The sequence below is a fragment of the Heterocephalus glaber genome, unplaced genomic scaffold (genome assembly GCF_053883595.1).
Source record: "Heterocephalus glaber isolate CG9 unplaced genomic scaffold, H.glaber_assembly_v1.0 deba00001615, whole genome shotgun sequence".
In the NCBI taxonomy this organism is placed as follows: Eukaryota; Metazoa; Chordata; class Mammalia; order Rodentia; family Bathyergidae; genus Heterocephalus; species Heterocephalus glaber.
In genome coordinates, this window is record NW_028258386.1 from 415,416 (window position 1) to 442,482 (window position 27,067).

The following is a 27,067-nucleotide window of genomic DNA, read 5'->3' on the forward strand; positions in this document are numbered from 1 at the left end:
GGGACACTCCAACATCCACCCTAACCATTCTCCTCCAAACATCCTTCACATGAGAGATCAAACCCCCAAAATCTGTCACCCGCTGGATTCAGATCTCTATTCCTCCCATCAGATGCAGTTTCAGAGTAACAATCAGCCATGCTGAATCATCACTTCTTCCTTCCCCAAATCCATCTTCACCACACTCTTCATGTTTTATTCACATGGGCCTTGCTCTTCTGGAACTTGATGTTTTATACAGGGGGAACAAAATGGGCTTAGAATACATGAAAAAGCATGGGATGAGACCATGAAGGGGATGTCACAAGGTGACATATATGATAGGGCATCCACAGGGACAGGAGGAGGACATGGACTTAAGGATGGAGACAGATGGCTGGCTGCTTTCAGGACGAGCAGGAAGCTGCCCTCACAGAACAAGGATGCCCTTGTCAAAGGCTGCCCCTGTGCTTAGGCTGGGAGACCCTGCAGCATCCCAGCGCCATGAGCTGTCAGTGCCTTTTGGGGACCTCGGGTCAGCAGGAGAATCGGAAGGAGCTGCACAGTGGGAGGGTCAGGCCGGCTCCCCACCAAGAGGTTTGCTGTGTCACTCAGGGCTCTAGTGCAGATGGGTCAGTTGCGTGACAACACCATTAGGAACCAAGATGACCATTCCTTAACCAGTGACCTCACTCCGGAAAGCAACAACCTGGGGACACTGCAGGGGAGTAGGAGAGGCCCTGGTGTGAGGACCGATCTTTGCTGAATCAAACTTGAAGGTGCTCACAGCCACTGGATTCCTAGGAGGGTGCTGGCAGCCCATAGGAAGTGCTGAGCAGCAGTACAGGTGGACCATGAGGTAGCAGCTGCAGTTATCAGGCAGCTAGCTCAGTTTTAGAAATATTGAGAAGAATCTAATGCTGTGTGCACGTCACACACACAATGGGCATGTTCCGTGAAAACCCACACAGATCAAACATTTCAAGTGGAGACATGAAGATACAAAGAGACTTAGAATAAAAGTGATCATTTTTGACAAGAAGAAAGCCATCCCCACAGACAGCAGGACAGGCCTGAGCAGCACTTGTGACCTGAGGCCTGGAGGCCTGGCTGGTGCGGGGCCCACCCTGGAGTCCTCTGGTCTCCACCCCAAGCCACGGGGTATCAGGGAAGCCAACGACTCCTGATGCACAGGCAGAAGCAGAAGACACAGGACACCCCAGAGAAACGCTTCACCTGCCACATGCCACCAAGCATGTGGGGTTGCAGGGAGTGGAATATGAATGATGTTTCTGACCTTTCCCCAGCACCAGACAAGTGCACACTTACTGTGTGTGGACACGCAATGCAGCCCTGGGTGTACTAACAAATGCCATACAGGTCACCAGCCCTAGGCTGGGCAACAGCTTTTCACGGAGACATCTTGTTTCAGGTGAACATTTTGAGTTTCCAGTTTTCCAGGATATCTCACCAACCCATTGTCCCTGGTCCCTCAGCCCCCTCCCACACACACACACTTTAGACAGGAAGGTGGGTGTCCCCAGCCCACACTGGCCAAGGCAGGGGATGACTGCGTAGCTGCAGGCCACAAGTCCACTCACCATTCACCTGAGCCATGGAGGGCCTGATGCGACTTCGTAACACGGAAGTGGCTGAGCTCAATTAATGCCTCAGAAGGCAGCAGCCCACATCCACAACAGCTACTCTGTTAACTATGAAGACTGATGCTCATCCCATTCCAAATTCTAAATTCCATGCCCCTCTGTGGGTCACAGGTGAGCTGTAGACCACCCCAGGCGGGGCCTGCTCCAATGTCCAGAGGGAGTAAACATCCCAAGTCCCTGGCACTTGGACGGCTAAGCCTGGAGGCAATCTCCTGTGTGCAGATTTGAATGTTCTCCTTTGGGAATTCTGCTAGCAAACAAAACGATTTATTGAGCCAATTTAAATGAACCAAACCAAAACATACAAAGGCTGGGGGAGGGGGAGAAATTACAATAAAACAAATAACACAAAGTGATTTCTGATGTCAGAGTCTGGGTATCTTCAGAGGCTCAATGGGTGTGGTCATGGTTTCCCTGAGGTCTTGACTGTTTCCTCTGTGTGCCCGGAGCTATTAGGGGAGGGACTCAGACATCCCTGGGGGCCTTGCTGTCTAGGACAGGCTTGGTGGATCCAGAACTAAACCCTTAATTTAGTTAATTTAAAAGTATGGGAAACAGTAAGTTCTGTCTTTTCTATCAAACAGGAGTGACTCCATCCTGGGCTCCAGCCCACCCCAGATAGCCCTTCCTGAACACACCAAGTTGCAGAAAATGCCTGCTCAGTTCTAATCCCAGGAACACAGCTACAAACCAAAGACAGCTTATCACAGGCCAAGGATTTTCTGGTCTCCACATCCCCTCTGCTCTACTCTCCCTTCTCCTCAGCAACCCCTCAGATTCCCCTTGTGCTGTCTGAGTTAGCCAATCAGGATAGAGTGTGAACCTCCAAACCAGCCAATGGGAAAGAGGTCAGCTGCTCCTCCTGCATTAGGGGTAAAGGGGACAACCCTCCTTTGTCCTCCATACCTGCTACTTCACTGCTGGGGTGGGCTTGCACCCTTTTGCAAAAGTGAAAGCCTTGGTGAGATTTCTTGATGTCTGAGTGCTTTATCATCTGGATCAACAAATTGAGTTTGGGGGCTCATTTCCAACAATTTTTGATGCCCAACCTGGGGCCCCGGCCTATTGGTGCCATCAAGGAGAGATGCATCCCACAGCCTAGTTGCAGTGGCCTCTGGGATGAGAACCTATGTCCATGGACTGAGGACCCAATAAAGATTTCTTGACAATGAAAAAAGGGACCAAAGGGAGGGAACAATGACCAGGCAACTTTGTGCATGAACCAAGTTAAGAAAAGTCACAGGGACGACTGAGTATTGCTTTGGTGGTCGGGTTATTCTATTCCTGTCCCAGGAAAACCTTGTGGGGAGATCAGGATGGCCTCAGGCGAGATCAGCAACTTTGGGTGAGGGCAAGATGATTTTGAGTGAAATCAAAAATAACCTACAGCAAGATACCTCTGCATACATTGGAGATTGAGCCTCAGGCTTTGGGACAAACACAATGAAAAATAAATGTGCCCCCCAGTCAGGACAGTTTAGAAAATCAAGGGGCTCAGGGAACAAAATACTCCATAGTCCCCTCAGACTGATGTTAAGGACCAAGGACAACTCACAGACAAAAAACAAAAAGAAAGCTCAGATGATAAAATATTGTTGTTTCATTTGGCCACGACCCCCCCCCCCCCCTTATCCACCTTCTCACCAAAGTTTGGGTCAGAGGAGGACTGGGTATATCAATTGTTGATTAATGATAAAGACTGGGGACTCAAGGGGAGATAGGTTACTTCCTGTGCTGGCAACAAGGATCAATGGTTCTCTTCTCCCTAAAAGCCCAGGAGACTTAATAAGAAACAAAAGGACTCATCTCTGGTCCCCTCTTCCACATGGGACCCTCTGGAGTCCCTACCCCAGCCTATAATCCCCAGCACCCCAACCAGCAGCTCTGGCTCAACAGGAGCTCATGCCAACCAGGGAGGACCAGTCCCCAGTGCGGAGGCTGCAACCGCACAAGAAGAGACCAACTTTATACTTGCTGAAAAAAAAAAAATTTAAAAAGTGCCAAGATGTTCAGAATCATCCATTTTCCCAAAGACTAAAGAGAGGGCTCAATCCCTCTTTCCCTTGAGGGAAGCTCCCCTGGGAGAGGGAGAAATCGGGTTATAAATCTTAGATAACTGATAAATTTACTTTTGGCTTCCAGTTTAAGTTGGTATTTTTGTTTAACATATTTAAAACATTTCATATGGACTGTAAATTCTTAAACTACAATTACAAGGTTAAAATGCTCAACTAGGAAGGAATTGTGGCCAAGTGAAACAACAGAAGTAACACTTGATACGGGATTCAGTTATTGGAAATCTTTTAAGTATGTTTAGGTAGGACTAGAACAACTGGATATACCGAAGATCTACTTATTTTAACTGTGTATCTTATGACACCTAAATACAGATCAAATATTCCTAGGGAACAGTTAGCCCCCACAGTGAGCTAGGTTGGGGTGGAGTGCTTCAAAGAAATGTAAACTAACTCAATAATAAGTTACACTGCATGTTGAAATGCTAGTTTGGATATATTGGGTTGAACACAATGTATCATAAAATTAATTTCACCTTTTTAATAGGATTCCTAGAAAACAGAAAATGACCCTAGAGGCCTCCTAGCGGTTTCTGTCGACATGTTGCAGAGCCGGGATCTGAATGTTCAGTACCCTTTGTGTGTTAGAGAAACGGAAGTTGAAGTCACAAGAAGATACCGTTTCACATCTTTATAAGGTTTATAATAAGCGGGGGTGACGGCACAAGCCTGTAATCCCAGCACTTGGGAGGCTGAAGCAGGAGGATCGCCATGAGTTTGAGGCCAGCCTGTGCTACATAGTGAGTTCAAGGCCAGCCTGGACTAGAGTAAAAGTCTTCTCAAAAAAACCAAAAAAAGCAAAAGGAAACTTGGTGTTCTCAGAAGACCATGGACTTAAAGCAATAAATAATAGATCTTCAAAATGCTGCTGCTCTGCAGGTGGACATTTCTAATGCTCTTTGTGAATATTTCTAATGCTCTGTTCACACAAAGAGTTCATTGCCCAATTTTAAACAAAATGAGTTTTCTGTGAACCCTAGTGCCACCTGCTGGATGCACTTCGACACAAAACAGGCCAGGAGGCACAGGAAGTGAGTGAGCCTGAAGGTGTGAACCCTTGACCTCCCGGCTCACAAAGCACAGAACTAAATTTACACTGTAAGGGGAGATGGATCTAGAAACATCTCCCAACTGCCAGAGAACACTCTACTCAATCTGTGCAAGGCCGCCCCGCTGCCTAGGAGCTCAGCAGGGAAGAGACCACTGTGGCCAACCTCACTGCTCCCAGGGCAGGGCTGCCTGCCTCCTCCACCTCTTCTTACTCTATCCACCTGTACCCTGGGCGCTTTCCTTACAAATACACCCTCTTCCCATCCTTCCCATATCATCTATTCAGTATTTGCCTCCTCTTTCTTTTTCCTATGTTTTCTTAGGATTCTAAAAGTCTAGTGATTTTGTCTTTTTAGTATTCAACTTTTGCGTCTCTCCCTTCCTTATCCTATGAACTGTTTCAGTTGGTTTTGTTGCCTGTACCCTTATTTTGAGCTCTTGGTGCACTGGGTGTAGATTCTGTACAGGGTCTGAAGCAAAGCCTGGAATGCCCTCTCCTGCCCAGGAAACACTGCTCTCCCCACCTGGGGCCAGCGCCCTTACCGACAGCTGCCCGGCCAGGTGCATGGGTTTCTCTATTCCTTCCCCCTGCGCCAGCTCCATGCGCCTTGGACCACAGTAGCCTTGCAGGACATACTAAAACCATGAAGCAAGTCCCAGCTTTGTTTCTAATACCGCTCATGTAGCCACTCTGGGTCCCTTGCGCACCCAGGTGAGTTTCAGGATCAGCTCAATTTGTACAAACAAGGAAGCTACGTTGACGGGTTTTAGTGTGTATTTAGTTATTAGCCTGATGAGGCCTGTAACAGAACGATAAACAGGCCTGGCACATAGCCCTTGCTCTGGGGCTCAGAGACAAGTTTCTAGGAATTTGGATCTTTAACTAAACCTACTGGATGCTGGGAAGACTAGAGCCGTGAGCACTGGAGAAAGCACAAGTCCAGACCCTGCCACACCAGGATGGCCATCCTTACCCAGGGCTGGGGACAAGGCCACTGAGGGAGTGCTCTTTCCTCACTCCTCTCCCTTCCACGCCTCAGGGCACTTCGGAAACCTGTGCTGAATGGGCACAGTGGCACACACCTGTACTCCCAGCACACTGGGTGACTGATGCAGGAGGATTCAAGTTCCAGGCCGGCCTGGACAAACTTAAGTGACTTAGAGACACCCTGGTATCAAAAATTTTAAAAAGGTTAGGGATGCAGTGTGAAGGTGCAGAGTTCAACCTCTAATAATAAAAAAAACTTGTGCTGAGTTCTTCTGGAGCCACCAGCCTGCAGCTGGCTGGGGGAGCCCAAAGGTCTAGTGACCAACTGCCAGCTACTTGTCTACAGCTGCGATGGGACCCTGGTCCAGAGCCATGCTCCTGGAGCCCTGCCCACATGACACCCCATCAGTGTGGCCAAGGGCCAGCCTGGCCCTCCACACAGGCCCAAGTCTGACCTGGAAGGCACACCTGGCGGGGAGGGGCATTGGGTGGCAGTGCAGGAGCTAAAAGCTCTGACTGTGACAACTAGGGACACTGTCTCTGACAGGCCCAGCAGCCACAGGACACCGAAGTCACCGACACGCATGTATCAGATGGCCACAGTGCACAAGGGCGTGGAGGACAGGAGAGTGTGACAACGGAAGCCACCTTCCTGGGTTACGAGGTGTTGCTCTACCTGGCCTCTCAGTGCCCAATGGCACTGTGTTCCATGCCTCCAGCCCCAGGGACCGAGCCCCAGGCTCCTTCTGCCTCCCTGCTCCTGCTGGGCCTTCCTGGCCTGTGCTCCTCCACCTGGCCAAGATCTGAGCCTTGGGAGTGAAGCCTCCAACCCACCCATGTGGACAAAGGAGGGGAATGAAACCCTTGGCCCCAAGCTGGGGCATAGGGTGACAGACAGGTCCATAGGTGCTGCAGCATCCAGTTTTATAGCAGACGTGCCTGCCCCCAAACACTCATGGTCAAGTTCACTCGAGGGAAGTGGGGTGTGGAGGGGAGCAGGGAGGCTGCTCTGGACCAGCAAGGAGATGGCGGTAAGGGGCCAAGGACCCACTGTGACTCTGAGCGGGGACAGGAGGATGAAGGCCCGGCTCGGCCTGAGACCCACTGTCCCCTGCTGTTCCCGAGGCACAGCCCGAGTCACAGCACCGCCAGGGTCATGTCACTTGTTTGTAATATGAGATCATGTCATCCAGAGTCGCGAAAGTGAGTGTGGGGGCCTGTGGGGGCCCCCCGGGCCCAGGAGCGGGTGGCATGTATGTAGAGGGGGGCTCCTGGCCCTGGCCCGCCTGCTGCCCAGGGCTGCTCTGGGCCACTCCAGGTCTGCTCGGGGCTGCTCCAGGTCTGCTCCACGGCTGGCTGCTCGAAGGCCCCACTCTTTTCTGACCCACCAAGTAATCTGATGGTGGGGCAAACTCGGGGTCTCGCTCGGCCCGGAGAGCTGACTGCCTCTTGGACCAGTGTCCAAAGGAAAATTCTAGTGGAAATGAGAAAAAGTAGTGTTAGAACCCATTCGTGAATCAGTTCAACTTATAGATTTCTTTTTTCTTTTTGGTTTTGGTTTTTTGAGACAGGGTCTCAATATGTAGTCCAGGCTGGCCTTGAACTCAGTGATCCTCCTGTCTCAGCCTTTTGAGTGCTGGGATTACAAGCCCATCCTATCTTGCCTGGCCAAACTTACAATTTCTTAAAAGCCACCAGAGTTCTCTGGAGAATAAGGACAGCACCAAAGAAATCCTATTCAAAGCTGTATAAGCAATACCTGCAAATAGCATGAGACCAAGCTAAGAAAAGGCAGTGACAATTTCCCAGCAGGGAGAGATCAGAGCAGGGCTTTGAGAAAGCTGACAGGCTCAGGGGCAGGGCCAAAAAAGCACTAAAATGAACTTGAGGGAGCATGAAAAGTGAGGCAGTCAGATCACATGCTTGACATGGCGCAGTAGGCCGTGTCCTTGGTGGAGTGTTGCAAGATGTCAGAAGGACTTGTCCAAATCTGAGGGGTGTTTACTCATCTCCGCCTGTCACAGTGGCCTGGCATTTCTCCTCTTTTGGCTTTGGGTCTTACCAGCCTGAGCAGCACAAGTTCATGTCCCACTGAAATGATCACTGAAAGAGCATGGAGCAATCTTCCAGAGAAGCCGCTGTGGGCACCGTGGTGAACTCAGAGAAAAGCTGAGCATCCCGCGGGGTGTGTGTGCATGTATGTATGAACACAGGTGAAGCCAAGCTGGTGACTGGTGGGGAACCATTCTCTCTCAGCTACAGAAACGGCTCCACACAGCCCTCAGCACCCCAGCCATGAGGCTGTAACGCTCCCAACAAGTGGCCCCCAACCTGTGATGCCATATGGGAGGAGCAGAGTCCAAAATCTTCCTCAAGAGTACCCAGAACCCTCACTCTGGGGCAGGACTTGTCCCCAGGGGTCCCTGCAGTCACACTGCCAATCCTCCTATTTACACACAGGGTCTGGGATGTGGGTCAGCAATCTGAGGTTTCCTGAGGCCTCCAAGGACTACTCATTGCACCCTCCACCCCACAATTGATGTTTTACACCTGTCGGGAAGCTGCTGATGTTAACAGTCCCCATAGAGCGCTCCTGGTGGGCTAGGGAGGCTCAGTGCTGGCGGCAGGCTAGCACGCATGAGGCCCTGGGGTCCCAGCAGCACACGAAGCGAGCACACAGATGGCACTGGGTGGAAGACCCCGCTGCAGCCCTCACCTTTCCCGCGGTCCCACTCCCGGATGTACGGCACCCCGGGCCGGGTGTCCCTCCTCTCCTGGGTGATGACCTCTACTCTGCTGCTCTGGGTGGGAGGTGGGGTCGGCACAGGTTCTGGTTCTGATGGCAAAGGTCCAATAGCATCTTCATCTACATTTGTAGAAAAGAAGACCTTGTTAGAATAAAAATGCTGAATGTGCTAATCCTGAAAGTAAAGGTAATAATGACCAGCATTGCTGGTGGCCACCACAGCCCAGTCCTGGGTCCTCTCAGCATCGTGTATACAGCAGCTCATCAGAGACTTGTGAAGTTGAAGGGATTCCGTGTTCCCACTTCACTGATGAGAAAATTCATCCCAGCGACACAAGCAGCAGGTGCTGGGGGCAGGGACCAGGTGCCCACGCCGCCCACACCCCCTCTGCATCTCCAACACCAGAACCCCAGGGCCAAATCATTCAGTGAGTGACAATCACAGACAAAGCAGGAGGGAGCCAGGTGACTCAGGCGGTAGCCTGCTGTGGAGTATTCTATTTGGGCTGCATTTCATAATTTTTAAAGAAAATGGATTTTCTGGAAAACACCATAGTGGCAGCTCCCATCTTCTGAGAATGAGATGTGCAGGAGACAGTGAAAACAGATACCAGGAAAGGCTTCCACATCCCAGAGGTGGCATTTATGCAACACCAGGGATGACTCTTCCCTTCCTCATATCTCCTAGGGCTTTTCAAGGCTATAGCTGGCTTAGCCCAGAGGTGAGGAGGTGCCACCCTCAGTATAGGTTACAGTGAGGCCATGAGTCTCGGTCCCTGCTCGTCCTTGGGAACAGAATGCCACTCCCAGGGTCAGGGGGGTGCAGAGCCACCTCACTGGAGAGGTCATTTCCCAGCTTCCCCAGCAGCTGGGTACAACCATGGGCCTGGGCTCAGCCAATGGGGGAACGGGGCCTGTGGTAACCTCAGACTCACATTCCCACAAGGACATGGGCTCTGCCCCTTCCCCTGGGTAGGGTCAGCAGCAGGTGCCATGGGCAGACATAAGTCATGAGATGACAGCAACGCTCAGAGGAGGCTGGGGACTGCGTGGCCTCAGGCAGGGCCACAATGTCCTGGATGCACACCTGCCACCTGCTCTGACATGTGACAGAGAAGCAGACACTCATCTCCTTGGTGGTCCCTTTGTCAGGGCAGCTCAGCTCTGACCCAAGCCACTTCACAGGAGCTCTGGGACCACAGCGCCCACAGGGTTTCCAAGGGGACTTGGCCCCAAGCTCTGACTCGTCTACTTGTATTGCTCCTGCCTCAGCGGTCTACGACGAAACAATGAGTATATCACAGCCAAGAAAAACTACAGCTATGGGCAAAAACTCCGACATCTACAGAGATCAAGAAAGGGTTCTGAGTGTTTTTGCCAGGAAGACTCAGTAAGAGTCTGACGACCTGCACATGCTTGCCCTGTTAAACACTCCACAATGTATGCATGCACTGAAACATCACAGTGGTTCGCATATATGCATACATACAATGCTTACATTTCCATATGCTTACAAAGTAAATTCTAAAAATTAAGTGTAAAATCATATATATGTGCACTTAAATTTTATCTTAAGACACCTTTGCTCTAAGTTTCCATTACTAAACTGTGTCCCTCTAAGAAGCAAATGAAAGCTGTTAAGGTCCCGTCCACTGTCTACGATGCTGCAGAGCTGTCTGCCTCACTCTGCTTACAAACTGCGCCTGGCAACACCTGGCTGCATGCTGCCTGCTCCAAGATAAAGCCAGGCACTGCTGCCCACACTGCCAAGCATGTCAGCCTGAGAGCAGGGGTCTCAGAGCCTTCCATGACTTTCAAGTGCAGAAATCTAAACTGTGATGTACCTCTGCTTTCTTTTTCTGTCCCATCTTCTTTTGACTTTTTCATCTTTTTTTGTCGAAGTTTGGCAAGCCTTGCTTCTAATATAGCCTTTCGTTTCTCCTTTATGTTTTCACGTTTTGTTCTTTGATCTGTTGTCTGAACACAAAGTTAAAAATTATTTGCTTGAAGCCAAATTCACAGTATGTTTGTTCAAAAGGTTGAAATGATTTTCTTTTGAAAACAGACTAGTTAATTTTCATGGCACCAGTAAGAGGCTATCCTTGAGACCCTGAAAATCAAGAGCTAAGAGGCACTCTTACATGGCCTCTGGTGTCTTACGAAGTTTAGTGAGAGATCACAGAGCACTCTGGAACACTTTAGATTCAAGAAAACCATTCATTCTGGGCATGGTGACAGAAGCCTGTAATCCTTGCGCTATGGAGGCTGAGGTAGGAGGAACACAAGTTTGAGCCGAACTTAGGAAACTTAGCAACTTACCAAGACTCTGTCTCAAAATGAAAAATAAAAAAGAAGCTGAGTTGTAGTTCAGTGTGAAGTTTCTGTGTTCTACTCCTAGGACCACCAAAAATGAAAGAAAGAAAAGAAGGAAGGGAAGGAAGGAAGAAAGAAAAGAAAGCCATCCAATTTTCTTCATTAATCCTTTAAATAACTTCCTGTATTTTCACCCAGCTACCCTAAAAGTGGAAACCAAATGTTACACATGGGTTACTTTTGAAACAGTTCTAATTTTACAGTTTGAAATACCAAAACAGTATGGCAATCACCTTTATTCAATGTCATTTTGTTTTGTTTTTTAATTTTTTTGAGCCAGGGTCTTGCGGTGTAGCCCGGGCTGTCCTCCAACTCATGGCGATTCTCCTGCCTCAGCCACCAAAGAGATCACAGATGTGCACCACAACACCCAGCTATACAATGGCATTTTGACAATCAATTTAAATTCCTAATTTAGTGCTCACTTCGGCAGCACATATACTAAAATTAAATTCCTAATTTAACTCATAGAATTGCTCAGCCCTATTTAGCCCCTCCTTCCCACCACCTCTGACCAGAGCACACGTGTACCTGCTCCCGTAGCATCTCCAGAGTTTTCATTTGCTTGTTTCTCAGCTCTTTGTCTTGGGCAAAGGCGAAATATCCAACACCAAGTTGCCGGGCCTCTGGAATGAGTCAAATTGTACAAAATATTAGATTTTCTTCATCAGTTATGACATTCAGGGCAAACTTCCTACCAAAGCAAGAAGCTCCATGCATGCACAAGTTTAAGGAAAAAAGGCAGAGAATAAGTAGTAGCAGCAGCAGCAGCTACCGATGACATAAAGGCCATGAGTTTCTACCCTGGCCACCTTCGCTTTGCTTGGGGAAGGAGCTCGAAGATTCATAGCCCTCTGCTAGAAAATCATCTTAACGTGCAGACTGTTAGGCCCAGAAGTGAGCAGAGCAGAACCCTCTGTGTCTGTCCAGGCTGTGCTATACAACTACACCAGCCTCACAGTCAGCACTGTGAGAAAAGATACCGTTCTCCCGGATGTCCTCATAGTGCACGGGCCCCACGGGCCTCCGCAGGGCCTCCTGCTCCTCCTCCTCCCACTGCTGGCGCTGAAGCTCCTTCCTCATGTCCTCCGACAGCAGCGTCTTCTCGTTAGCAGGACTCACGAAACTAGCCAGAGAGGAGAAGGACACACACACTGCCAGGTGATTGTGGTGGTAAGGAACACGGTCCCTGCAGGGGCCTCTGACCACCATCACCAGAGGAAAAAACCACTAAACCACTCCCCCTCCTTAAACCCAGCCGGGACTCCTGCTGACACGATGGGACCCCACCTTGGAAATCAGTACCCAGTCCTGGGCTGAGGTGCCCAGGTGGGAGAAGAGTCCAGCTCTCGCAGGCGGACCCTTGTCCTGCTGATGGCCAAGGTTTTTGTGTCGGCAGGATGTACAGAGGTGCACAAGCTGCCCCTGTGTAAAAGGGCTTCTCCCTCCTGGGATGTTTTAGCAAGTTATCCTGTGGGTCTGCTGTAGGCTCCACAAAAAATTAGTTTTTAATGCAGGCCCTGACTTCCAAGATGTGTAAAGAAAAAGTGAGACACTAGCTATTGCCCTGGTCCCCCAGCTCAGCTCAGGGATAAAATGAGCCAGCGTCTCTTCTCAAGGTGTGTCTGTCCACAAAGGGTCGCTTTCTGGGCTCAACTAGGCTCTGTCTCCACTCATGACTATAATGAGACATTGGTCCAAGCAGCTGTGCAACATGGGCCATCAGAGCCAGTCCTGCCTGTGGTTCCCACCACCTGCAAGGCTGAGGCAGGAGGACTGCTCAAGCCCATGAGTTCAAGGCCACTTGGGCAACACAGTAAGACTCCTTCTCAAAAAAGAATAATCAAAACCAAGAAAAGGATAGTCAGCCACTCGGACCATTCCGAGTGTGGATTACATGTGTATGGGTATGCTAACCACTAAAACTGCTCCAACAAACATTCTTATCCACTAAAAAAAAACTTACAGGAGCAACCAGGATAACTCATCTTAAAGCAGCTTCTTGCACAAAACCACCCACTGGCCGCAATTCAGACCAGGCAAGGTCTGCACATCCAGCACTTACAGTCTCCCCTGAAGGTTCTTGTCCATCTCCAGCAGGTGTGGCAAATCCTTCTTCATGCAGCGCCGGGATCGCCCCAAAGAGTCCACGTAATCTACCCTGAAGTGAAAGTGGGAAAGTGTGAAAATGCTGTGCATACACACAGGGGGTCCCTGGGCCAGAGAGCTGCGCACACTGAGGGATGAGGACTCACTGGCAGAAGCACCCTCAGCCCAAGATGCTGCCCTGCATGGGCTGCTCACAGGTCAGAGTCGTACACCGAGGCTCAGCACGCGCTCCGCAAACCTTAGCTTTGAAACTAAAAGCAACTCATCATTTCCATCTCTAACTTCAAAGACAGAAATCTGTCACTATTTCTTAGAATGTCCTTTAATCCAGCTTAGATTACTGAACAACTTCGTTCTGCAACCCAGATTCTTACTGCTCACTGCCCTGCCCTCTCAAGTCTGAATTTTTATTCTTTCCCTTATTTCTTCTAATTCATACAACTCCCAAGGAGTTAAAAATGCCCTAATGTAAGTCATGGCATTACTGGACTCCTGAAGGAAGTAAAGGAACATGGTGCTCTCCTCATCTCTGCCCAAACCCTACATGGAGACAGGCAGGGCAGATGGCAGGGCAAAATGAAAACCGTGACTACTTCCCAGGCAGGATGGACGGGCAGCCTTGCAGGAGAACCTTCCACGTGTACTGTGATGCAACGAGGTTTTACTTTTGAAATTGTGGGCAGGGAAACTCCTACAGCCTTCAGCAGGTGCTCAGCACACGGAAGGGACCAATGAGTACGAACTGGGGACTGATTCAGGGTCAGACACTTCACAACTGAGGGCTTCGTTTTGCTTGCCAATTCTTTTCCTTCCAAGAAATGCTGATTCCAACTGTTGGCCCATGATTTAAACACTGAACATCTGGGAATCCACTACTGTAGTCCTATGGCTGATTATCACAAGAAATAAAACCTCTAACTGCAGAAAACAGTTTCTTCCTTTTTTTTTTTTAATGAATGGGGACAAAACCATCAAGCCAGATGGTCTGCATAATTATTTATAGTATTTTTGTTGGAAGATTTTCCACCACCTGGGACTGAAATACTGAAAGAATTTTACAAGCAGTGACAATTTTGGAGCTTAATTTAAAAAGAAGAAAGTGTCAAAACTGCTTGTAATCTGTCTTCCTTCACCATATGGCGGTAGTGACACCTTCAGCTGCCCCCAAACTCCTCACATCGCTGGCACACTGCTTGTAATCATACAGACACTAATGAGCAACAATTTAGGAAGAGATGCAGAGCCTCTGAAAAGGGATTAAGAGTTCTGCTGTGAAAAGCAATCACAGGGCCCTCTGCTTCTGGAGTTGGCCTCCCAAACACACAGATCCCAGCTAAACAAACGGAGGAGACAGCGGAGCCACCATTCACCGAGCTGGCCCTACCCCGCCCCACCCTGCAGGGACAAGCCTGGGATGGCCAGAGTCCTGCCACCTCCACCACTCAGGAAGCCAAGGTGCTTCCAGGGATACGAACGCGGGGCAGGCTGCCAAAGCCTGGCTCGGGTCTTTTCCTGGCCATGGGGCCTAACCTGTCCCAGTGAAAAGTACGAGGTAGGACCAGGAAGCAGGAAGCATGTTGAGTGGTCCCAAGTTCAATGATGAGCGAAGGTGAGAAAAGGTGCAGGCCTTTGGTGCTCTTGCCTTTGGTCTTTTTTATTTTTTTTGGTACTGGGGATCGAACTCAGGACCTTGCGCTTGTGAGGCAGGCGCTGGAACCACTGAGCTAAATCCCCAGCCCTTTTTTTCTTTTTGGTACAGGAGACCGAACTAGGGTCCTTGTGCTTGCACAGCAGGCTGCAAAACCACTGAGCTAAATCCCCGGCCCTCTTGCCTTTGGTCTTTACAGCGTACAGCCAGACACCCACCTAAATAGACCTTGATCCCTTAGAAGCTTCTAGAAGCAAGAAGAAGATGCCTATCTCATCCTGAGGACAAGGCACTGCTGGACTGATGAGGATACCCTCAGGAGCACCAAGAGCTGCAGCACTGGCCCCCGTGAGGACACCAGAACCCTACAGGCCGGTGGGCAAGGTGAGGCCCAGGAGTGCCTCTCTCAGGGTCTCAAGCTCCACTGCACAAGTCAGAGTGATACCGTCACCAGCAGAGATGTCAGCACATGGTTATGGGGTCTCATGTCTGCACAGAAAGGCTGGTGTGGTTCCTCACCCTTCACTCACAAGGGCAGAATGCAGCCAGACTTCAGGGACAAAGCTAACCAAAGCCCAGGCCACTTTATGTCCTGGGGGAGACTGAGGCAAAGAACCCAGGGACCTGGGCATCGTCAGCTCTACAGGGGAGGAAACCAGCCTCAGAGAGGTCAGAAGCTTGCCCAAGATCACACAGGCAGCAGAAGGTTGCACTGGGACTACCCAAGGCCCACAACTCTGTGTATCACTGTTGGAAAGAGGTTCTGCCACAGGAGGGCTTCATGACCACCCTGCACTCCTTCTACTGGAATCAGGGAGACCCTCCACGAGGTCTGTGCCAGGCCACAGGCAAGGCCAAAGCATGGGCCACAGAGCACCAGGCTTCTGCCTCAATGGGCAGGACATCATCACCCAGTGCCCGGGCCTGGCACTGTGCTGGACACAGAGGCTCAGGCATTTGTCACTAGTGTGGCTATCTCTTCATTGTGCCTACTATTCTATACCTGCAGTGACCAGCCCAACCCAACCTTGAGGGCTCTCAGCAGACTGGAAGTATAGGGGAACAAGGAGAAATGGAATGGTGACAGCCAAACAGGATCACTGACTGGGCCACCCAAGTGTACCCACCACTCTTCGCCGGGGTTTTGGGGAGGGGGCACATCTCCATCAGGAACATCGTCGTCCTCGTCCCTGTCGTCCACCTTTTGGGGCTCTCTACTGGCACCAAGCACCTCCATTTCTCTACGCTGGTCTATGATCTTCTGGGTGAAGTCTACGAGGTACATATCCTCCACTTCTTCATCTAGGACACAAAACTCGACCTCAGTGCACAGCAGGAAACCTCAGTGGACAGAGTGGAGCAGCTTGAAGGGAAGCTAGGGACACAGGAAACACAGACCACCGAGAAAACCTCCTCATGCCTCACTGAGCCAGGGTCTGCATGAGCAGGGCCACCTCAGCACTGCCGCACACAGCTAATGTCATGCTGCAGTAGACAGGACAGCGGCTCTCCTGTCATCAGAGGAGGACAGTGGCCATTCCCTCCTACAGTGTGACTTGCCTTTCTACAGAGAGGCTTGTGTTGCTGCAGCACAAGGAGAAGTTGCCCAAGTTCTTTTCAATCCAAGGGCTCTCACCTCCCAACATGGCCCAGAGCCAGTGCCACAGAGCACAGGGCTGTGTGAGCCACCGCCTGCCCAGGGCGCTGATCCCCCAGGAGCTGAAACCCACAGGAGCATGACATAGCAGCCCAGGACAGTCACCCGAGCAAGGCAATGTGGGTGAGGTTCTGAGCTGGATTCATGCTGGGTTCCTCTCTGAGGACAGCGACTAAGCGATCAGGAACAGCTATGAGGCTCCCACGACCAGGTGGCAGTGTCACTCACTTACAGAGGTGACACCAGAGGCTCCAAGACCTGACCTGCACAACACACAGGTCCCCGTACCCCTCAGTGGGGCCCACACTCCTCTGTACCTGGCTTCTGTGTCAACAGTGCAAGTAGATTCTGAATCAGAGGGGGAACTCGGCCACAAAAGTCCTCCGGGGGAAGAGACAGGACAGGAGCAACAGGCACCCAGGTGCAGGAAGCCTCTTTGGGCTCTGACTCCTGGCTGAGGTCTGCCTTCCATCCACCAGTCCCCAGCCTAGAAGCTTGGTAGCCCCGTGTGGCTCCCCACTCTCCTGGCAGGGTCTCTCCTTCAGTTCCCACAGCTTCAGGACCCTTGGCAGAGCCCCCTGGGGTCCCCAGAAGATTTCCTGATCACAGCCCTCCTCTCTCTGGCAGCGGAATGCACACTGCCTCCGCCTCTCATTATCTCACTATGAGCAGGGTTTCTTTTTCTGGGGCATCTGAGGAAAGGGAGGATCAGTAGCACAACTGTAAAGCAATTACAAGCCCATCACAGAAACAGAACTGGAAACAGAAAAAACAGGAAAAGGAAAGCCGGCATCCTGCTCAACCCCAATTCCCCTTACACACAGCTGTGACGCAGGCCCTGTGTAGACAAGAGCGTCACGTGCACACAGGAAAGTCTGTGGTCCTACTCAGGTGACAGAAGAGACGCCGTCCTGTTCTGCTTCCGCAGTGTGAAATCAGCCCTGAGCTGCCTCCCAGCGAATGGCTGTGTTGTCTCACAGCACAGAAGAGAAGAATGCAACGGTGACTGTGGCCCAGTCCTCCTCCTTCTCCCCTGCCACCGTGCCAGGGGCAGGGGCACAGATTCGATTGCCCAGTGTCTGTCCCCCCCCCCACAATGCCCCTGCTCAGATCCCGGCGTGATTGGTCAGTGACTGAGGTTTCCTCTGTCCATGCAGCCACAGGAGGGAAGATTTTGGTCTGATCTTTTAAATTTCTTAGTTATCTTCATGATATGATGTCAAAGATCCATTTGAATGACAGAAGGTAAAGAAGTATAAATACATTGTTGTATTTACCTAAAAAGTCGCCTTTAGTCATTTTTTCATATAATTTGGCCTTTTCTTCCAACTTTTCCCTAAGAGAGAAAGAGACAAGTATCAGAAAAAAGTGGTCTTACAGCTGTCCCTCCTGGCGAGGAGGCCACCAGATGCCGCCCAGCCTGAAGAGAGGGCATAAACAGCTCTGCTAAGGAACTGAGGAGGTAGGTAAGGGGGGTGCTGCATTCTCTGGCGCATCACTGGTCACTGGGTCCTGGTTGGAAGCCACTCCTGGGACGTAGCAGCAGTTAGGTGAGTATCTGACCAAGTTACGATTCCAGCCGCTCACTCTAATGGCTAAATGCATCTGAAGTTACCCACTCAAGACATGTCTGTAAACACAAACACTGCCACGGCAACCTCTGACAAGGGTCACCAAATTCCAGGCAAACCTTGGGATCACTGTTTTCAGACACCAGTCACCTGTGGCTTACTAGGCTTCGCTCAGGGACTTAGAGATCAACTTCTTACCTTCGTTTTACAAATATGATGATGTCTATTTTAACGAAAACAGGGATTATTTGTTCATCACATGCTAAGAAAACAAAAACTGACTCTGGCATTTCAACAAAGTGGCCTCTGTTATTAACTCTGATAACTTTTTTTTTCAGTAGGCACAGGCTGGGTTAGAGGCCCTGTGATGCTTCACGCAGAAACACCCCACGACAGGAGAGATACCACCAAATAGCTCACCCAGGCTCTCTCAGGAATGTCACACACAGACTCAGAGGGCCAGTTCCTGCCTGCCTTTCTTCTTTTTTTCCTTTCTGTTCCCTTCCTTTCTTCCTTCCGTTCTTTTTTGGAGTACTGGGGATTAAATCCAGAGCCTTCACACTGAGCTGCATCCCGGCCCTTCTTTATTTTTTAATTTTGAGACAAGGTCTCGCTAAGTTTCTAGCTTGCCCAGGTTGGGCTCAGACATGCAATCCTCTTGCCTTAGCCTCCCAGGTGCTTGGATTACAGGCCAGTGCTACTACACCTAGCTAGGCAATTTCAATTCTAATGGCATCCCGAGGCTGACAAGTCCGTGGGTCCCCTGGCTGTGACAAGTTACTTAACCTTTCTGTGTCTCAGTTCCCACAGACAGAAGGAGAAACAGAATGGTCCTGCCCATAAGAGCTGTGGTGAGACCAGTCAGACACACGTGGCCCTGTCACCTCCTCTTCTCCTCCTCATGAGGACCCTGCCATAGCTCACCTACATCGCTCCAAAAGCATTGAGCAACCTTAGCAACCACACCCTGCAAGGGGAGCTTTTATTGTGTAGCGTATCCAAAACTCGACAGCCATGGGAACAGACAAGGGGGACACTCCCTCTTCTTCACAGAAGAAGGTCAGTAGCAACAGGTGAGCCACAACCCAGACAGATGATAAAATCAAAACATCACCACCCTGAAGCACCAACATCACAACTCAGGTGAGGCTAGGACCCTCACACCTCCCCAGTCACAGCGTGGAGACCTTCATCGGGCCCACTCAGCAAGCCCCCTGACCATGTGAGCCCTACAGCCCCCAACCACGACTTGCACTGACCTTAGGCCCTCCGGCCACCTCCAAGGGAAGAACACAACCACAGAGTATCTCTCCAGAAACTTCCTGTGACCCTGCTCTGTACAGAACAATGGGCCTGGGTGGCTTCAAAATGCCAAAAGAAGAACAAATCACAAGAAGGTGAGAACTGTTTACACTACAGGGGACTGAGAGCTTGGACACCTAAATGCAGTGTGGAATCTCTGAACCATGAATTGAAAAACACTACATAGGACACAACTGTACTGGGTCAACCGGCAAAACCCAAACTCCGGACCAAAGAATAGATAATACTATTTCATCAGTGTTAGCTTTCTTGGATATGACAGCAGTACTGTGATTATGTAAGACAACTTCCTTGTTGTTACAAGATACATGCTGAAATGGTCAGCAGTAAAATATCCCGAACTTAAAAATATGTGTGTGCAGGACAGAGATAGGACACACATGTTTAAATATTGCACTGTGTCTCTGGTGTGAGAAATTGAAAGTGGAAGTAAATAGTATAATAGTAAAATGTATAATAGATATTGGTAAATGAGAAGAAAATTTTCAAATGGGAAGGGGAACAAGGGAGGAAGGAAGGAGAAAGGAAAGAAGGGACAAGAAAAAAATAGAAGGAATAAATGGAACCAAAGCTTTTGTACATAGGGAGGGGAGGGGACTTGCTAGGAGGGAGGGAATGGGAAAAAAGAGGCAGGATCTATCATGTACTGGTACATATTCCCTATGATGAGTGTTATCATTACGTATGCCTAAAATGTACAAAGAAACGTTTTGCTATTAAAAAAACAGAGAGGGCTGGGGATTCAGCTCAGTGGTTCCAGTGCCTGCCTCACAAGCGCAAAGTCCCAAGTTTGATCCCTAATACCAAAAAAAAAACCCCGCAAAAAACCAGAGAGACAGAGACAGGGAAGCAGGGAGGAAAGGAAGAAGGAAGAAAAGGTGATAAAGAGAGAGAGAAGAGAGAAAGGGAAAAGGAGGAGGAAAAAGAGAAAGGAGGGATGGAAAGTCAGTGTGAAAGATATTAACTGATGAATTTAGTGAAAAATATAGAAACATTCATTGTATTCTTCTTTCACATTTTTTCACTTATTCTGTTGGTTTGGGGAAAAGTTTAGGTCTCTAAGTGCTAAAGTCCTAACCCCAGCCCAGAAGCACACTGTGGGACACATCTCCAAGACGTGTCACTGGGGTTGCGGGTAGAGCTCAGAGGGGAGCACAGCACATGCCAGAGCCTCGGCTTCCACCCCCATGACTGCCAAAAACAAAGACAAAGACACCTCATCGATAGCACTAGAGACCAATCGGTGTCATATTTGAAATCAAGCCTGCTTTATCTCTTCAGGAGATGACAGTTGAATTATACTGTGGTAGAGGACAGTTCAACTCCATAGCCAGAGTTCACCTCCCACGTCCCTAACTAGGAATCAAACACGTCTGGAAGAATGCTCACAGCTGCTGTGTGTCCTCTTCAGTTAGGCCTACAATGGTTGTATCTGTAGCAAAATGCACAGACATACTTTTCCTTGTCATTATTCCCTAATGCTACAGCACACACCTGTTTACGGAGCACTTGCACAATATTTACACCAAGGTGTCTAGAGAGAACCTAAAGCTCCTAGAAGGCTATGTGGGTTATGTGCAAATGCTATGCCCTGCTACATGAGGAATGTGAGGGCCCCTGGTTTTATTATCTGTAGGAAGGGGGTCTCGGAACCAGCGCCCCTCAGACGTTGGGGAAACTGTGTTTATGTTTACAGAACGCTTGGCTGGATAGGCGATGGACATCAAATTTATAAATCAAAACGAGTAAAATCCGAATGTTCACTCCTTGGTGTGTGTGGCCTCAAAGAGAACCACACTTTTCAGAGCTCAGGCATACCTCGCTTTGTCTAAAGTCTTCTGCTCCTCAATCTTCTGTTCTGCATCCTTCTCGGCTCGATTTGAAACTCCTGCATTCTGCTTGCTCCAGATACTTGGTTTCTGGAGAACAATTCAAAAGGACGAGAGAAAGATTACAAGACAATCTTTACTGTACATCAGGAGGAGGAGGAGATCATTAGATCTCTGGACCAGTGGGACAACTTCCTCTTCCAACAGCTAACTGTGTCCTGCAGACACTCACCGCCCACTGGGTCGCTGGCGCGGAAAAGCCCTAAACTGTAAACAGTGGTATATGAGCTTCTCTAGACCACTGCGCAGACTTACTGAACCTCCTAAAGGATCACAACCTAACTCAAGACTCTAATGAAAATGTACAATTGCAAAGAATTAGTAATACAAATACCAGAAACCATTACTTATAAAATTAGGAAACCACAGAGCATCTATGTGACAAGTAATCTTCCAATGTCTTTTTCCAAAAAGAGTGTAAAAGAGATTCATGGTAAGCTTTTAAATAATTGTACTAATTCCTACTTTAATATTTAACACATTTCATGCAGACACCCAAATACTAGACGGGGATTTTTTACCCTAACACTCACATATACAGACACCACTGACACGTTCAAAGCCTAAGTGTGGCAGATTTCTCCCATGTGGGGGCAATGAGGACAATGAGACCATATTTTACCTTATTAGCTGTCTTTGGTTTTCCCAAAACTCCAGAATCTTTTAGAAGTTTTTCTTGTTTGAATTCTTCTTGTTTTCGGAAGAGTTCGGCCTTAAGATCTACTAACTAGGATAAAACCAGAAAAGTAAAACAAATATTTTATTCAGTTCCAGCAGTTGACGGATTGCTAAATTATTACAATTCTCAAAGCAAAGATTTCAACTTGCTCTAAATGGACACAAAAGTCAATGTGTAGTTGTAGAAACTCAGACAAAAATTAAACTAAGTAACATTTCACCCTACTCTGTGGCACATGCATCTCTACTCAAGAGTCAAGGCTGGGGGGGCGGGCAATAAAGCGAAGGAAATAAATGTCATCTGCATCTTTCCCACCCAGGTTGACCCAACACCCCACAGCGCCTTCTCTCTGAGTGGCACTAACTCAGCTCTCTCATCACCACAACAATGTCAGGAAATGTTTCCTTCAGCCCATGTTTGAAGTACCTGGCACGAGAGTGAAGAGCAGGAGACAAACACCAAGCAGACTTACCTGCCTCAAGAGCCTCAACTGAGTAAGAAAGGTAATGTATAATACCAGTAAGATGTAAAGAAATGTAAAAAAATGACATTACAAGCGAGGTGTGGTGGCCCACACCTGTCATCCCAGCTCTCTTGGGAGGCTGAGGCAGGAGGACTTCAAGTTTGAGCCCAGTCAGGTAACTGAACAACTTAGCAAGAGTCTGTTGCAAAAGAAAGAAAAACAAACAGCTAAGGATGTAGCTCATTACAAAAGTCTTGGGTTCAATCCCCAGTACCACACACATACCAAAAAAAAGACATCTGAGTGGAAGAAAGGAGGTAAGTTCAGATGCAAAGCCCTTGCTTCTGTCCAGGTGATCAAAGTTCTGGGCTGAGCCTCAAAAGCTATGGCAGATTTCAACAGCTAGAAATGAAGTAAGCTGAGTACATCTCTAAGTTTGATCTACTCTGTCATAGAAACTCTAATCTGAGCTGACTCTCGGGGTTTAGAATGGGAAGGGAGGACCAGGCAGAGAACTGGAAGCTGGAAGAATGCGCCCCTCCTCCCTCAGCACAACAGTTTACTTGGCCGGGTACCTGTAAATCAGGTATTTATCACCAATAGACAGCTAAGGAAAATAAAAATGAGTTTGATGACTTCTATTCTTGAAGAGATCAATTTTTAAAAGCAACGCGGGTATGGATTTTAAAGGTCAATTTCATTCCAGGACCTAATTTCTAAATTCTTCAAAATGACCAGGCGAAGTGGCTCCAGCAGTCAGGAGGCTGAGGCAGGAGGATCGCTGTGAGTTTAAGGCCAGCCTAGGCTCCAAGTGAGTCCAAGGACTTGCCGAACCTACATAATGGCTCAAAACTAATAACAATAATACATTCTGAAACACTTCCACCCTTTCTCCCAAGCCTGCATCAACTCTCAGGTCACACACTGCCTAGCCTAAAGCTACTCCTGAATTTTGCAAGGGGAGCTTGGACCAGTCCAACCCCAGACCGCGTTCCTGCCGCCCTCACTGTGCCGCCCCGCCGGGACAGGTCAGTATCACGGCCCTGCCTGTCTGCTCGGCTCCCGGCCCTGTCTGCGCTGGATGAGGAGTGGACCGAGACCCCGACAACCCGACGCCATCCTGGCCCTCGCGGCCCTGTCCCGGCAGTATCCCTGGGGACGCCCCCGACCCGCAGGCCCACGCCGGGACGGGGCCACATTCGCGCTCTGGGGCCGCGGGGCAACAGAGCCCAGCGGGTTGGCGCGGGGGCCGAGGCCCGGAAATCCCAAGCACTCACCGAGGACGCCGTAACGTCCAAAGGCTTTTTCCTCCGGTCCATGCTCACGACGGAGGACCCGCCGCCACCTGTCTCCCCCGCAGACTTCCTAAACCCCCATGTGGGGTACCAGGAAGTACCTTTGACTGCGACGCTGAGCTTCCGTGAGTTTACGACGCTGGCGCCATCTTGGGAGTGTCGTGCGCGCGCATATTTGCCGCCATCTTGAGAAGGTCAGGGGTTGGGGCGACGCCAAAGGATGAGGTCATTTTGAACAGGGCAGAGAGTAGCGTGAGCGCCATCTTTAGAAGGTCGCACTGTGGCTTTCCTTGCCATGGGCGCCGGCTGCAGTGGTGTGGATGGATGTAGTGGGTACAGTGAAGGATGGATGGCGGAGGAAGTGGCGCCATCTTGGAGAGGGTGAGGTACTTCCAGCGTCTTTACAGTGAAGACGAAAGTGAATTAGTAGAACAGGAAAAATAGAAGTACTGCTTGAAGGCCTACTACGCCAGGCACTGTTGCTTTTTACACATCAGTTAGTAAATTCTCAAAAAAGTCATGTGGGGTAAAAATTATGTTAGCCTTAGTAGTTAATATATAATACTTATTCTGGGCCATGTCACATATTTAGGCTCCTAGGAACATGAACTGAAGAAGCCAGCTTCCTGGGTTGGAATTAGTGCTTCCCTACTTACTGGCTGTGTAAGCTTGGACAAATTTCTTAACCTTTCTCTGCCTCAGTTACCAAATGGAAATAAAATCATGTTTACTTCAAAGGGTCTTAATAAGAATTAAATTAACTAGTCTATAAAAATATTAATGGATATGGGACATAACCCCTCAAATGTCTACTTTCTAATTCCCAGAATCCGTAGAAATAGAGAATTTGCAGAGGTATTAAAGATACTTAGTTGGGGGATATTAATTTGCATTATTCAAATGGTCCAGTGTCATCACAAGGTCTTCATAGAGATCAGAAGGTGCCGTTACAGAGTTCTGGGTTTCTGTAGACTCTTTCCAGGTCTTTGGTGTCCTGAACAAAGAATTGGGCAAGATGCAAGAAAAAGGTAGCCAGTTTTACATTTATCAAAGGTTTGAAATATGCTCTGCAGAGAGTAGGCTACTGAGAGATCACAGTGTCCATGAAGTAATGGCAAAAGTCTTTTGTATCTTTTATTCTTCAGGCTGATGTCATATCTAGGCCATTCTATCAAAAACCTGCTTGATTTTGTTCCAGTAGAATTTAGGATAGTGCTTTCTGATTGGTTCCAGGTGAAGAGTTTGGGAACTGGGTTCTGGGCTTGTAGCCTGGATCTCCATGATTGACAGGCCACACCCACTTCCTCAACCACTTTGCCATGCCCTAATCTCTGGCCTTGGCTCTCCTTAGCACTTTTGAAGAGGGAGGGTGGGACTGGGGCTGTGGGATGCCAGAGGCCTCTAGAAGGTGGAGCAGACAGAGATGTGGACCATCCTTCAGAGCCTCCAGGAGGAATTCAGCATTTCTCACGGGTGATGTTCAGCTGTGTACAGTCCCTTTCAGCCTTTGGCTCCCTATAGGAGAATGAATTTTGTTTTGAGCCATTAAATTTGTGGTAAATTTTTAAAAAACATTTTTTTCTTTTGTTTGAGACAGGATCTCACTATGTAGTGCAGATTGGACTTGAAATCACTATGGTATATAGTCCAAGCTGGCCTCAAACTCATGGCAATCCTCCTGCCTCAGGCTCCCAAGTGCTGGGATTGCAGGTGTCCACCACCATGCTGACCTATTTTGTTATTTTGTAACTTATTATAGCACCAAGAGGAAACTGGTACAAATGACAGTGATTACATCAGTGCTATCTTACTACATCAGGCCTGTGTGTAACTTTTTACGTAGATTATTTTATTTAATCCTTACAAGAATCCCAGAGGTGGAGCTATTACTCCAGAGGAGGAAAAGGATGCCCAAGAGGCCCACAAGTTATTTCCAGTGAGCAGGTGATAGATCCTAGGGTCAGAGTATCACAGAGATGCTGAGTCCATTATTTTCATGCTGTTCCCATGTAGAGAAGGGGCGCTTCATCTGTGAATGGGAGGGCAGAGAAGAGGGGAGAGGGGAGGCAGAGAAAGCAGACCACTTGGAAACGTCTTGAGTTTCCTGGCTCAGCTGGCTGTCAGCAGCAAGGAGAGTCAGTGCTGTGATCCTGGGCATCAAGAAAGAAAAGAAGCTTAGGGCTAGGATTTTGCTCAGTGGTTTTGCCACCTGCTGTGCAAGCGCAAGGACCCGAGTTCGATCCCTGGTACCAAAAAAAAACAAAAACAAAAAAAACAGAAAAAGCAAAGAAGCTTAATTGTTTGTGCTGGCTCAGGAGACCTTTATTGGATTCAATCCGGGCTCCTAGTTGTTATCTGCCTCTTATCTGAACACCCTTCTCAGACAGTCTCGCCCCAGCAGCACCCAGCTAACTGAAAGACCCTCCTCAGACAGGGGGGTTACCAGGAGCAGGTCGGTGGGCCTCCTTCATCCCCTTAACATACAGCAGGTCTGGAAAGCACGTTGACCAGGCTGCTCCGGACTCACCCACGGCTTTCCTGAATCCTGTTTCCTTACGCTCTCCTCTGGCACTGCCTTCCTCTGCCAGGTGCCAGGACTGAGGCAGGAGCCCAGCCTGCCCCTGACTGGGCCACGTGCTCCATTAGGGTGGTGTTTTTGGAACCAGGTCTCTGCCAGTGCTGCACACACACCTGGGCTTGCTCTGGAAGAAAGGGCAGGATGGGGACACTTTAGCCTTGTGAAGAGAGCGGGGGGCTTCCTGCACAGGGACCAGGCTCAGGCCTGGCTGCCCACTTTGTTGCTCTGAGCCTGGATCTTCACATCCTACTAGGCATGCAGGGCGCCTGAGACCGAGAGTGGGTGAGGTTTGTGAGCTGCGGTGCTGTGCACGGCGCTCGTAGGAGAGGAAGCTCTGCTCATCGGCCCCAGCCTTTTCACGCACGGCAGAAGGCGTGTGTGTGACAACAGTCTGCTATACGTCACATATTTTGCAGTGTTTTGAGCTCCAGTTTGTCTTCACCCCTGCTGGGTCGCCTGGGAGTGAGGCTGGGGTGGGGTGGATTAGCCTCCTCTTCCCTTGTTTTAGGGGATGTTAATTGCCCACCAGACTCCTAGGTGCTTTGAATAAAGGGAGAGAGAGGAGGCTTCCCCATTTTTCACACCCTGTGGTGATTTCCCAACAGGAAGGCTCCTGAGGACAGATTGTGGCTGGACTCCGGCCACAGTTACCACGATGTGTTCATCAGGCTGAGGTGGTCCCAATGCCTTGGAGCTTGTAAGACCCATTTTCCTACACATCCTGTTCCCTCCAACTAAATATGCGCCAGCCCACAGCCTCTTAACCTTTGTTCTATCTCTGGCACCAGTTTCCCAACAGTAAATCACTCAGCAGGGGATGAATGAGCTGAGCCCAATGTGTAAAAAAAAGATTAGGCTGCAGCTAAGAAAATGAGGTTCTAAGCAGGGCACAGGACAAGGCATAAATAGCAAGGCCCAGCTGTAGATGGCAGGAAGCTGACTTTTACTAGCATCAGGCATGGAATCTGCTGCTTCCGTGG

General features: G+C 49.3%; 2 protein-coding genes across 2 annotated transcripts in view; both read right to left on the reverse strand.

Annotated features, from left to right (window-relative positions):
• Fam194c (family with sequence similarity 149 member C) overlaps nt 1–3,991 on the reverse strand; it is a 47,769-nt gene extending 43,778 nt beyond the window's left edge. Inside the window, 1 exon segment of the mRNA XM_087196822.1 lies at nt 1,581–3,991. The gene's annotated coding sequence lies outside the window, so the exon portion shown is untranslated.
• Nucleotides 3,992–6,663: 2,672 nt separating this feature from the next.
• Ccdc174 (coiled-coil domain containing 174) lies at nt 6,664–23,684 on the reverse strand. The gene is made up of 11 exons (XM_004870482.4): nt 23,492–23,684; nt 21,695–21,799; nt 21,002–21,102; nt 17,567–17,625; nt 15,760–15,934; nt 12,941–13,036; nt 11,859–12,001; nt 11,407–11,501; nt 10,347–10,479; nt 8,473–8,622; nt 6,664–7,230 (listed from the first exon to the last, which is right to left on the reverse strand). Exons 1-11 carry the CDS (start codon nt 23,531–23,533, stop codon nt 6,911–6,913), a joined length of 1,419 nt encoding a protein of 472 aa, XP_004870539.1. The 5' UTR covers nt 23,534–23,684; the 3' UTR covers nt 6,664–6,910.
• Between the last annotated feature and the right edge of the window lie 3,383 nt (nt 23,685–27,067).

Coding starts and splice junctions, on each gene's coding strand:
- Ccdc174 (XM_004870482.4), bottom strand. CDS start 23,533: ATGGACCGGAGGAAAAAGCCTTTGGACGTTACGGCGTCCTCG. Junction 21,800..23,491: donor TGGACGTTACGGCGTCCTCG/GTGAGTGCTTGG, acceptor GTTTTATCCTAG/TTAGTAGATCTTAAGGCCGA. Junction 12,002..12,940: donor AAGAACCTTCAGGGGAGACT/GTAAGTGCTGGA, acceptor CTCTCTGGCTAG/TTTCGTGAGTCCTGCTAACG.